Raw genomic sequence first — 13,630 nt, 5'->3', positions numbered from 1 at the left:
TTATCAGTACTCTCTCTTCTCCCTTTTTCTTTCTTCTCAGTATTTCTCTCCCTTCTCTGTAAGCTCTCTGGAGTCTTGATTTCTTTCTCTCCCTTTCTCTCATAGGTTGCATGTCAATTCACAGTAGTGCTTTACACTACATGGCCCCCATCATTTTCGATGGAAAAATTTAACTTGTCACACCTCTTCACCAAAATCATTGTTACTGTTTGCAGCCGTGGCATCCCAAAGTCGGTGAGCCATCCTTATCACTTCCACTACCTTTTACTGCCTCTGATAACGTAGGTATTTCAGCTCTGATGGATGACATGCAGGCATTCATCAAATCCAATAAATGTGCTCCAATCATCAAATTCCACATATGTGCTGAAAACTATATCTTTAGATCAGGTATAAGTTGAAATCCTTGCTTGTTTGGAAAGAATACGAAATTGTGATTGTATGAATACTAGTAATTCTTCTCCCAATTGTTACCTCAATTGTCAGTCCTCTATCTAAATTCTCATTTATATATGTCTGTTTTTGGTGAATCTTTATGTCGGTTTATTGTTTTTGGGGACTTCGTGACGTTAATTGAAGCTCTTATTGATGGGTTCTTTGGGTTTTGATCGGTCTGGAAGAAGGTCATGAGATCTTGAAGAACCCAAACCATGATCACCTTATGTGCCACTGAACTTGAAAGCTAAGGGAACTCCGATCATTTCACATATGAAACCCCAAAACCTAACACATGAATGACTTTAATTAAAAATCCAAAATGCAACTAGATTACTACTACCATAAAATGATTCAAAACAATAATCAAAGCATAATTAAAGTGTCTAAACAATGAATTTAATAATTATCTCAAACACTTAAATAAAAATTCTAATAATTATAACTGAATTGAGTTTTAAGTCAAAAATCCTAAATAATCAATTCTAAAGTTGTTTCTAATAAAAACATCATTCCTATTCCGATCTCTCTTCACCAATGTCATTTGTGCCAAAAATGTGAAATAATAAAAAAAAGATGAATTTGACATCTCAATAAGACTGAAAAATAGTTCAATAAGAAGAATAAAATATAGTACGACATTAAATCATGGAAGACATCACATTTTTACAGGAATAAATTACCAAATAAGTTCATTTAATTTAATAATTTAATTCACTTTCTTCTAAAAATTTAACACTTTCAATTTAAAGGTAAAATAACGTAATACACTTTATATAATCAATTCATATAATAATTTCATAAACAAATATTTTACTTTAATCCATTGATAAAAACGCTATAACCAAAACAGTGGGACTTACGCTAAATGACTAACCTCAATTGTTCACAATTTCCAATCAATGGTATACCAAAGATCAATAACACATTAGGATTGCACTACATCAATACCCTTAGCAAGGGTTGAAAAGGTCAACAACTTGATTTAGAGCTAGTGATGTCAATGTTGGGGATGTTAGATCTCATCTTGAGTTAGACGATGGTGTTCTTGATTAGTTGATGACTTGCTTTAAGGCTAGCGACTCATGTTTTTGGGCAAACAAGTCTTAATGATTGAGCACTTCAAGAGGTTTCGTACTCATGTGGATTGATAAAAGGCCAACTTTCTGGCTACATGTACTAGCTTCAATCTTTCATTAGTCTTGTTATTTGGGTTAGGTACTTAGGTGGTGATTTATGTGCTTATCGGGCCTATTGTGATAGGTCCTTTTGGACACTTTTGATTTTTAGTTTCAATAAGTTTTTATTTTATTTTTTTATAACCGATTAAAAGGGATAAAATCATCCTCACTTTGTAAACTAACCCTTCACCTTTTTGCAACCTATGTCTTGTCCTTTTCTTGCAAAAATAACCTTTTTATTTTTAAAACATATGTAAATAATGAAAATATTGAAGGGTATTTATGTAAAAAAATGGATTAGTCTTCAAGTGAATAAATAAGGGAGGTTAATTTTACAAATTTAAGATCTTTTTATCTTTTTTAATCAATTAATCCTTTTTTTTAGTTCCCTTTTGATACTTTTGACTGCTTTCAACTCTTTTTTTTTCATTTTTTGTTGAACAATTTCACTTACATGTACATATAACTCAGTTTTTCTTGTCCTTGGTTATTTTTTCAGATTTTATGTTGCTTGTGTATCTATTTGTCTCGATCTACATAAAATAATAATAATAATAATAATAAATCCTCTTTTAAAATTTTCTGGCTGAATCACAACCACCGGATCGATCTCAGCCCCCACTATATATTGAAACCCACAAATTTCCAAGTTAGTTTTTAAGGAAAACATATTAGCCTTCATATACCTCCCCATTGTGTTCCTCACTCTGTCCAAATTGGGAGTGTTTGATTCCCATGAAAATTTCCTTGTTTTGAGTTATAAAACTATTTTCCATCAGGTTCTCTTATAAAATACGGGTTGATTTGTCTGGTTCTTCTATCCCATATATGGTTGTTGTCTTTGGATTAGGATAAAATCTCTTTTTTCTTGATTGGGTTCAAGAAGTGATTGATTTCTAGAAGGTGTGTAATTGAGGTTGGAAGGTACTAGTCAAGTAGGTTAAGAGAGGATTGATGGACTTAATTTTTTTTTTTACCATGAACTTTTTTCAATTGCTTGAAGGATTGTGGTTTTTTATTTGGAGATTTTTCATGTTAAATCCGGGTTCCATTGTCTTTCTCATTTGGTTATTTCTACTAGCCTATCTTTGCTTGTAAATTTAAAGTTGTTATAATGGATTAAATGATTGAGAAAAGGGGCTGAATTTAACCCTTTGTGCTTATGAAAGTATTGGACTAGTTTTTGTTTTGGGTATGGATTGGTTGAATATTTGGATACTTCATGGGTATTGTTGAATGATTGGATAACTCTTTATTGTTGTGTTACTTCCATTGTTCAAATCGTTAGTTTATTCATTCTTGCATATGGTTTTGAATGTTTGCTAAAAAAATTGAAATAAATAAATAAGAAAGAAATAAGGGAGTGATAGCCTTTTCAGACAACCATCTCCAAGTCAATAAAACACCTATTCACTCTCTCTAGATGCAATCCTTAGCTAACTAAGACATAATGTCTTTTCCATCTTGTGTGAACTTGTATCCACAATGTCTATTCCATAGTTGAGATTCATCCACAATGACTTCATTTTTTTTATTTGAGTTTAGTTGTGCCAAGATATACTTCTCCATCGTGTGTGAACTACAAGAGGCTCTCCTAATGCAACTCCCCAAAGAAAGTCCCCTAATCAAACTTAAAAGAAGAATTCTAAGAATTCCTTGATTTCATTCCCCCTTCTATAGATATGAAAAGCCAAGTAACTATAATTGGAAAAACAATTCATCCATTCATCATAATAAAGCGTTTGGCTTTCCAAGTCCCTTTTCTCTTGCTTGGTTACTTAGCTCTTGTCTTACAAACACTTTCGTCTTGTCTTTCACAATTCCTTGAACTCCTAACTTTATTCTCGAAAAAGAATCAATTAAATTATTTGCATCACACTGACGATTTATAGAAACTCATTCCCTCCATAAGTGGCTATTAGTAGAATTGACGACTAGAAAGACAGGTGAAATCACTTCAATACACAAATACCATTTCCTAAAGGTTATTTGGCAAAAATCCACCCAATAACTAGAACATTCATCCTTAGTAAAATCCCTAAATCTCTTCTAATAAAAAAAGAGTTAGACTTTATATTTCCAAAGAAAACTCTTCCTTTTTCATTTATTTCTCACAAGCAACTCAACCAACCATCCGGAGAAGCAAATAAAATAGATACAATAACCGGTAAGATTGATGAAGTAACAATTACAACAAGTGGGTGCTTCAGCCTTAGATTTTCTCGATTTAGTTTGCATAAGATTTTTCAAATAGATTGTTACAAAGTCCATTCATGCATTTCTCAAATAGATTTTGAAGTTTTAGTCCTTCTTTTCCTCTTAAAATAGTATAGGGCTCATTTGGTCATGTTTTTTAGGACTTGTTTTCAAAAATTATTTTAAAGTTAAAAAAAAATGGTTTTTTGATATTTTCTTAAAATAAGGGTGTTTGCAAGTTATTTTTTAAAATACTCTTCAAAGAACAAAAGGCAAAAATTTCATTTGGATAAATAAATTTTAGTTTTTTTTAATAATAATTTTTTATTTTGATTATGTGAATTTTGTATGTTCAATTTATATAATATCAATTAAATGTAATTCAAGTCTTATTAAAAATAAAATATATATATTTTTATAATAATAAATAAATTAAAAATACATCATTTTTAATAAAATATGAATACTAATATTATGATAAAATCATAACTTATATTTTGTATAAAAAAAATATTATTTTAGTCTATATTATAAAATAAGGATATTAACATTGTATAAAAATAATATTATTTTAGCATGTATTATAAAATATGAATATTAACAGTTTATAGAGGCATAATTGATTTTTTTTTTTTTGTTAAAAATGAATAATAATAATTTAAAAATAAAATATAGTTAATAAAATTTTAGTTTAGATGAGTTGAAAAAATAAATTTTAATTTTCTTAATATGTGAATAAATCAAGCTTTTTTGTAATCATCAAAAGATTAGGAAAACCTTAAAGCTAATATAAGATAACTAAAATTGACTCATTACTTAATTCAGAGCTAATTTAACAAATAAAATTTTCACAAAATTACAATTATGCATAAAGAAGAAACTAGCAAAATAATATTTCAGATGAGTTTTGTTTATAAATTAACTTTCTAATATTTATTAAATTTTGAATGTCAGTAACTTTCTAGTATTAATTGCATCAACTTTTGAATTTGAAATGATTTTTACAAATTAATAAATCTTATGTATTAAGTATTACTTAATTTGAAATCTATTTACTTAATAAAAAATTTAGAGAAGATTAAACAAAATTATAAAAAAAAAAAAAAAGCACATATAAAGAAATCATATTTAAAGATTTTTGGTATGGAGTGGTGGAGATACAACAAATCCAAACAAAAATTGTATTCTATTTTATTTATTTTTATGAACTTTTAAAATTATTTTTTATTTTTTATTTTGAAAATTATGTGAAAGCAAATTTGGTTGTTGTAGAAACATGAAAAGTATTTTGTATAGGATAAGATTGCCACATAAATTTTTTTAAAATATTTTTTTATTGGATGGTCACATGCTCTCAATATTTTAAAGAATTAATTGGTAAAAAATGATGAAATAATCTTCATATTTATGGATTTAACATCATATATGTTTTTATTTGAAGAGTAATCCATTTTTGATATAAATACATCAATCATTTCAAGTATTTACATAAAGATTTTAAAAAAGCAAAAATGTTTTTGTCAAAATATGATAAAAAAATAATTAAATATTAGATTTTTAAAATCGGGTTTCAATGACACTTTTAATCAAATAATCTTATTTTAAATATGAGTTAATTAGTAAGTGAGAATCAAATGATTGAAAAATGTTGCGACTGCGATTTATCATTTATCTACGTTCCTAAGCGTAAAGAGGAATCCGTTAATTAGTTAATTCTGTTTAAACATTCGGCTAGAAACCCCAAGTTCAAATTAATTTTTATGTTTTTTATGACGTTTTCAGACAAAAGGCTGCAATATCCGTTAAAAATAACTGAATTTTTTTATCCGTTATTTTAGTTGTCCGAAATTTGGAACAATTAGTACGTAAGAAAAACCACACATAGAGAAATATAAGGACTTTCTTATCCTAAATGACGAATTATTTGAATTTAATCATTCCAAAGGTAGTTATTAACTGTTAATATCAAAAACAGACATTTAAGACTTGGTTTGATAATTATTTTTAAAAATTATTTTATGATATTTTATAGAATAAAACCTAAAATATTTTTAATATATTTACATATATTTTAAAAATAATTTTTACAGCTTTATTTTTAATTATTCTACATATTATATAATTATCTTTTAAAATAATTATTTGAAAACAATGGAAAATAGTTTTCGGATTTTTAAAAGTGTTTTATTGTTATTATTATTATTATGGAGAATAGAAAACAAAACCGTTATCAAACCAACCCATAAACTTTATTCCAATTCATAGAAGTGTATCCAGAACCCGAATACATTATTCATCAACTTTATTCATAACCCAAAAACCCACCAAACAAGAACTCTCAAAGCTACTACTGGGGTGGATGATCAGAACCCTATTTGGGGAACAGTTGGTCGCCGCCTTTCGCCATATCAGACCCCTCATGATCATCTTCTGTTTCAGCCTCAGATTTCTTATCTGTTCCCTGCTCCTGTGGTGGTGGCGGCAGCCATGGTTGTGGGGGCGGTATGAGCTGTTCGTCTTCAATGGGGTTGGTGCACAAACCCGACCCATTGTCTGCAGTTCCAGAGGCAGAGCTTCCAGCAATATTCAGCTTTGGCTTCTTGGGCATGGGTGAAGTCAGGGTATCTTCCTCCTCTTCTTTCCTGGTCTCTACAGTGGACTCTTGATAACTCTTCTCCCCATCACTCACCGCACTATATTCATCTCCATCCGATTCGTCTTCTTCCTCGAATGATTCAACAACCTCAACAATAGTTACATTACTACTCCCCTTCTTTTCAGTTTCTAGACTGAGTTTCTGTCGTCTTCTCTTAAAGACATACTGCCAAAAGTCCGTCACATCCTCCATTGAAACTGGCTTCACGACATAATACTCAGCGCCTCTCCTAAGACTTCTTAACATCACATCCTCATTCGAATCAGCAGACATAACTGCAACATTACCAACAAAGAAAAAAGGCAGAAAATCAAGTAGAAAGAACATCAAATGAAGAAGAAAAAGACAGTGAGATGAGCAGAAGATGACTTGAGAAGAAGAAGTAATTAACGCCACTCACTGACAACAGGCAATTTGGATGTTCTTCTGATTTCATCAAGAAGGTCGAGTCCATACATGTCAGGCATGTGAAGCTCCGTCATAACGAGGTCAACTCCAAACCCTCCTTCTAATGTCATTGCCAAAGCATCCACAGCTCGATCAACAGTCAAAACTGATCATCAAAAGCAAAAACCAAGACCACAAAAAAAAAAAAAAAAAAAAAAAAAAAAGTAAGAGAATTGTTCATGGAAATTAGAATGAAAGAGAGAAGGAAACAACACCTTCATATGTCAAGGCTCTGAGCATTCCTGAAACGATCATGAGGCAGGTGGGATCACAATCCACAACCAAAACACAGATGTCTCTGTGCCCTTTAAATTCTTCAGTAGGAGTAACTGATGATGAAGATGCTTTCTCACTGCCCATGACTGCAAAAAGCTGAGGGAAAATTTCTGAATTCAGAAGCTGCAAACAAGCAAGGAAGTGGTTGAGAGATGGATGATGAAAATGGGGTTTTATAACATCACTACCGTATCTCCTCATAATCCAGTGGGATTAATGGTAGCAAATTCATGTCTGGTGTGGGAGACTTTTTTCTATATTTGTATGCATGCAATTACTGTTATTAAATAAAAGTAAGGGAAAAAGACAAGGCAGGTGGAAAAGACAATATTACCCCTTTGACTTCTTTTGTTATGTAATTCTAAATTTGATTTTTTTTTTTTTTTCTAACTTATACCATTAGGAAATATTTGAATTTGAAAGAAGCAAAAAGATAAGATAATAGTTGAAAAAAAAAAATTTACCATTTTCCTCTCCATTAATGAAGTTATCAAGTTAATACTCTAATTTCTTTTTAATTATTTTTTATTAGAAAAAAATTATGTTTTTAAGCCTTTTTTAACAAATATTAAACACAATAAATATCTTCATTTTTCACTTTTTCCTATTTTATCTCTAATTTTGAAAAATAATTTCACCCACAAGTTGACTTATCTTTATTACCAAAAGTACCATTCTCACCAACCTAATAAGACATCACTTATTAAATGCACCTATTTTAATTATTTTTCTTTTTCTTTTTGATTTTCATAAAAATTTCTCAAATTTTCAAATTCTTAAAATTAATATTAAAAATCATATTATTTGACCAAAAATAAATAATAGAAAATTTCAAAATTAATTATACTATTTTAAAATTTCACATAAATTTTAATTTAATTTAAAATAAAGTGAATGCATAATAATCTCTTAAAAGAATGACATAATGATAAATTTCATAAATAGTAATGTTGATGATAAAAATACAAATCATATATATTTTTTTAAATGAATAACAATAATTTAATAGAAATTATAAGATATGGATATTAATATTTAATAAAGCATTTTTCTAAATAAAAAATATATTTTAGAAAATAATAATGGTTAATTTTAAAAATTACTAGATAAGTATAAGAATATAATACATCAAAGAATATATATATATATGCAGAAGAGAAATTAACACGATCATTCTAAACTTGTATTTCATTGGCTTAAATTTTTAATTCTAATTTTTTTTCAATTTTTTTTCTTTTTTTTTTTCTTTTACTTTTCTTCCCTTAAATTTTCTTGACACCCGACATATCTAATTGACTAGATAAATAGACTCAACTACGAGCCTACTTCAAAATCAATAAGGTCTAGTTCTAATTTTAAGTAAGCTCTAGTTGGAAGTGTCCAAGAGCTCAACGGATAAAAGTCACTCTAAGGATAATAAATTGATCTTCCCCAAGAACTCACATCGACGGGAAGGTTTGGCACCTCGATGTCGGCTCTTTGCCACCTAGGGTTGTAGTATATTCCAAGGGTTGGGTTGTTCGCCTATTAAAACGGTACATGAGCTGGGTTCAAAACGTCATGAGACAGTTCGGTCCATATCTGGTGTCGGCGTTAAAGCATTGAAATGACCTTTCCCCAATACGAAAGGACCAAGAAGGACGCACCTTTGTTAATGTTAATAATGTTAATATTAACAAATTCAATATATATATATATATATATATATATTATTTTATTAATATTTTAATATTTTTTATATTTTGAATTTAATTTTTTTTAATAATTTTAAAATATTTAGTTCTTTTTAATCCTATTAAATTAATTGATATTCGACAGAGAATTGTTTTTAAAAATAAAAAATTGTTTTCTAAACTCAAAAACATGTTTGGTAATTTTTTTTAATATATGTAACATTTTTTTGAAAATATATTTTAATTGTTTTCATTTATTTTTTATGGTTTGTTTTAAAAGTTAATTATAAAAATATAAAGAATGATTAAAATTAAAGTATTATTCATAAGAATTATTTTTAAAAAATATTTGAAAACATAGAAACAAGCTAAGGATATTTCAAATTTCAAACATAGCTTTGCTTTTAAAAAAAAAAAAGAATAACTATTCTCAAAATCTATTTGTGAAAACCTTCTCTAGCCTAAACTCCATTGAGTTCTAATATTTAACTAACCAATTGAAGGATCAAGTTTAGATGGAAATCACTTTTTTAATTCAAGCATAAGATTCTCGTATATGATATTCAATTTTTATAACATGTTAAATCTCTGCAACTTGCTTTAATAGTGCAAATCTTGCTTAAACTTTTTTAAAATTATGAACAATTGTCCCTTCTATGTATCCTTTTAAAAGTCTTCTATGAGATTATGCTCGGTATAACAATACAACAATTTCATTCTTAAATCACATAATATGAATTACTTAAATGATGACTCTTGAAACAAACCAATGAAGTATGATATCGAAAACTATGAAAAGTTCGAACAATCTTAAGGTCCCTAATAGAACACTAACCAATTCTTAAAAGACGCTCAACCTCCTATCCAAGAATTTGTAGCAAAGCCAAGGTTCCTCGTGGGAGTCGAAGTGGAGGATCGTTGAGTGCAGGTGGAAGCTAGGGAGTCATAGCATAGCATGATACCCTTGATGCTTCCATTTTCTTTTTCTTTCCCCTACTAACACGTACATCTTAGAATATCAAAACAACATTAACGGTATTTTAACGGCACGATTTTGAGGGGTGCAAATCCGTTAAAATTAACTGTATTTTTTTTTACCGTTATTTTAGTTGTTCACAATCTAGAGGAATCCAAGGATTTTCATAGAGGGTTGTTATAACTTATAACGGCTAACATGAAAAACAGAAATCAAACGGCATTGGAGGAGACATAAACCGCAAAACACCAAAAACTTTAAATTCAAAACACATCCAGTACATGCATTATCCAAATCATTCAAACACTAAAACCCTAATCCAAAATCAGCTAAGGAAGACAATGAATATTCCAAAACCCAGTTGCCCAAGGTACATATCAAGGTTGAGCCGATCTTTGTTGTAGCTTGGATCCACCTCACATGGAGTATTGATACTGTATGTCTCCAAGTTCAAGGCATCTTCACCACCTTGTTCCTGTAAAACATTGAAACAAATGGGATATTTACTGACGAAATACTTCAAAAATGAAGCTTGATCTAGCTAGAGAAACTTGACTAAGCTTTGGAACCTACCAGACTACCACTGGGATGGACGATCAGAACCCTACATGGGGAACAGTTGGTTGCTGCCTTTTCTCATATAAAACCAGGCATCAGCTTCGGCTTCTCCGGTAAAGGTCTTGTCTGTTCCTTGCCCTTGTGGTGGAGGTGGTGGCAGCAGCCATGGTTGTGGGGGCTGCATGATGGAATTGGTGAACAAACCCCATCCATTGTTTGCTCTTCCAGCATTGAGAGCCATTGCAGTCTGGTTAAGTCCATGCAGACTGATACTGGGATAGCTACAATTTTGCTGATTAAACAGCAGAGTGGAATATTGCCCATGTTTGATATTACTGGGAGTAGCATAATTACTCTGAATATAGGCTGTGAATCCTGGTTGAGACGCCATTGTTGGGGGTAGCAGCTTTGGGGCTTGAATCCCATGTGAAATATTGTACATTGTCTGATTTCGATACGGCACAAAATTTCTTGATCCAAAGTAATCCATGGTGGTCTTTTTGGTGGCAAATTCAAGCACTGACTGGACTGCTAGCTTGTCCCGTTTCACAGAGAGACGATATTTCTGCAACAATACTAATTGGTGAATTGGAATTCAAGTCTTGTGACAAACCCTAAAACTAAAATTTTTCAAGTGAAAAACCAAACCTGTAAATGGCTCGAAATATGTTCTTTTGTGAGCCCTTCCACTCCCATAAGATGAAGTATTTTCTTAGGATGAGCATCTACATTGGAAAAGAAGAGAAGAGAAAGGGATTATAATTTATACATCCATGGACAATACCATAAGAATAAAAATTTATGTGTCTTACTATCAAGGCCTAATTCACCAATGGCGAGCAAGAATTTGTCATGAAGCTCAGTCGTCCAAGTGAGTTTCACCTTCTTTCGAATAGGCGAAGTAAGGGTATCTTCCTCATCGTCATCATCTTTGTCGGTCTCTACAGTGTCTGTTGTGGGCTCTTGGTAACCATGCTTCCCATTACTGATCAATGCACTACCTGCATCTACATCTGATTCATTTTCCCCCAATGATTCAACCTGGACACCACCCTTCTGCCCAGTTTTCTGCAGCTGTTTATCCCTCCTATTCAAGAACACATACTGCCAAAGGTTTTTTATACTTCCCATCTCAACCGGCTTCATCATATAATACGTAGCACCCTTATTAAGACTCCTCAACATGGCATCCTCCTCAGCATCAGCCGACATAACTGGATTACCATTACCATCCAAAAAGAAAAAGAAATCTGTAAATTACAAAATCATATACATTCAGCAATTTGGATTATACTAATACTCACTAACAACAGGCAGTTTTGAAGTTTTTTGGATTTCATCAAGGAGCTGCAGTCCATCCATGTCAGGCATGTGAAGCTCTGTCATCACAAGGTCGACTTCATCCTTTCTTTCCAGTATCATCGCCAGTGCATCAGAAACTCGTTCCACAGTCACAACTGGTATAATAATCCAAATCAAGAACATAAAACCATGAAAATTGAAAATCCCATGAAGTATACGTCAAGATTGTTCCAAAAAAAGAGGTAGAAGAAAGAGAAAGAAAACAACACCTTGATATGTCAAAGCTCTAAGCATTCCTGAAATGGTCATGAGGCTAGTGGGATCACAATCCACAACCAAAACACAAATGTCTTTGTGCCCATTAGACCCTTCAGTAGGAGGATCTGATTCAGCTCTCTCAAATCTCATGTCTGCAAGATTCCAAGTGAAAGATCTTTGAATTCAGACAGTACTGCAAAGAAGCAAGGAGGTGGCCAAGACTTGAACGAAAATGGGGGTTTTATAGTGAATCCAAATCATCAATATTATTTCACTTGTGTGTGTACTGATGGCAGATTGATATCCTGTGAAGGAGATTTCTTTCCTTATTTTGCTTGTAAGCAGTCTATCTTTTTTATTTCCATTAAATAGATTTTAAAATAATCAACAATTTTCCCATACTTTTTAAAATAAATTTTACATTTGTGAGGGGAGGATATGGGAGTATCCACGAGGATATAGAATTAAATGGCCTTGGATTTTTAGGTGACTTCACTTTTTTAGAGGGTTGCTTTCATTTATCCAATTTATTAAGAATTTTATTAAAGAAGTAAAGGCTGTTGACTATATGTATATATACAAATTTAAATTGGTTATTTTATTTTATATTACTTTTTCTTCCTTATTTGGTGAAATATTAATAAATTGTATTAAATTTAAATAGTGGTCTACCTTGTAGACCCATCCATTCTAATTATGGGAGATTTTGATTAAGGATTGAGCTTTTTTTTTCCATTACAATAGTGATTTCATATGTGTGAAAAAGAAAGATCAATTAATTCATACACATCAAAAGGTAAGCCAATCGTGTCATGTATATACTTTAGGTCTCATTGCTTTAAACCGAAGTCTGGTCCTATTATTTTAAACTAAATATCATTTTTTTTTACCTTAGTCTCATTTATTTATACTATCATTCAATGACCTAAATTTCTTAGTATGTCTTCAATAACCCAAATTATAGCTTCTATAGCTATGAATTTGATAGCCTATAATTTTCTTTAATTGTTTGATGATATGATATATATTTAAGTCTTTGGTTCATTGGATTGTTAAATTGCTATGAAAAATCCTAAAAATATTAAAATTTTCATTTTGTTCTTGGAAATTTTGATGGAAGGGAAAAATTGAGAGGAAAAAAAATATTAAACTTAATAAATTATTTTTGCATGCTTCAAACTCATTTCATTTTTCTTTATTCATTTTTATAAAAGGTTAAATAATTTGAAACTGCATAAATTTCTGACTAATTTTAATTATATTTATTATTCTTTGATATTTTTCATGGTAAATCAAATATATATAAAAAAAAAAAAAAAATCACTTTTTTTTTTTCCTTAATTCCAACTAAACATAGCGTAAAAGTATTTTAGAACCTCAATTTGCAAGAGCACAATGTTGTCTACATAAATCACATTAAAGCTTTCTTGATGGCATGGGTACGTACTAAACAATGGGAACAAATAATTTAGTGGGCCGCAACATTTAAGCAAACTCATCTTCATAGATGAGGCCCAGAGTTGAATGATGCGGGCCAAGGCCATTCAAAATTCAACAAAATCAAAGCCCCAACCCAGATTGTAGCTCTTGGGTGATTTCCACCAGACCAAATGGATTCAAGCCCAAAGCAAAGGCAATGGGTCGAGAACTTCAGATGGCCTAGGGCTAAAAA

The 13,630-nt window shown here is 30.7% G+C and overlaps 1 protein-coding gene across 1 annotated transcript; it reads right to left on the bottom strand.

Moving 5' to 3' along the window:
* Window positions 1-6,183: 6,183 nt before the first annotated feature.
* Window positions 6,184-7,275, bottom strand: LOC117931894 (two-component response regulator ARR1-like). The gene is made up of 3 exons (XM_034852970.1): window positions 7,131-7,275; window positions 6,869-7,021; window positions 6,184-6,743 (listed from the first exon to the last, which is right to left on the bottom strand). Exons 1-3 carry the CDS (start codon window positions 7,273-7,275, stop codon window positions 6,184-6,186), a joined length of 858 nt encoding a protein of 285 aa, XP_034708861.1.
* Between the last annotated feature and the right edge of the window lie 6,355 nt (window positions 7,276-13,630).

Source organism: Vitis riparia, chromosome 15 (assembly GCF_004353265.1).
Source record: "Vitis riparia cultivar Riparia Gloire de Montpellier isolate 1030 chromosome 15, EGFV_Vit.rip_1.0, whole genome shotgun sequence".
Taxonomy (NCBI): Eukaryota; Viridiplantae; Streptophyta; class Magnoliopsida; order Vitales; family Vitaceae; genus Vitis; species Vitis riparia.
Note: the sequence above shows the minus strand (reverse complement) of the source record. Positions and strands in the feature narration are given on the sequence as shown.

Excerpts from the sequence above, each read along its gene's own strand:
- LOC117931894 (XM_034852970.1), bottom strand. The coding sequence starts at position 7,275 with ATGGGCAGTGAGAAAGCATCTTCATCATCAGTTACTCCTACTGAAGAA. Across the intron at positions 7,022-7,130 it reads CAGAGCCTTGACATATGAAG|TTTTGACTGTTGATCGAGCT; the intron begins GTGTTGTTTCCT and ends TTTGATGATCAG. Across the intron at positions 6,744-6,868 it reads ATCCAAATTGCCTGTTGTCA|TTATGTCTGCTGATTCGAAT; the intron begins GTGAGTGGCGTT and ends GTAATGTTGCAG.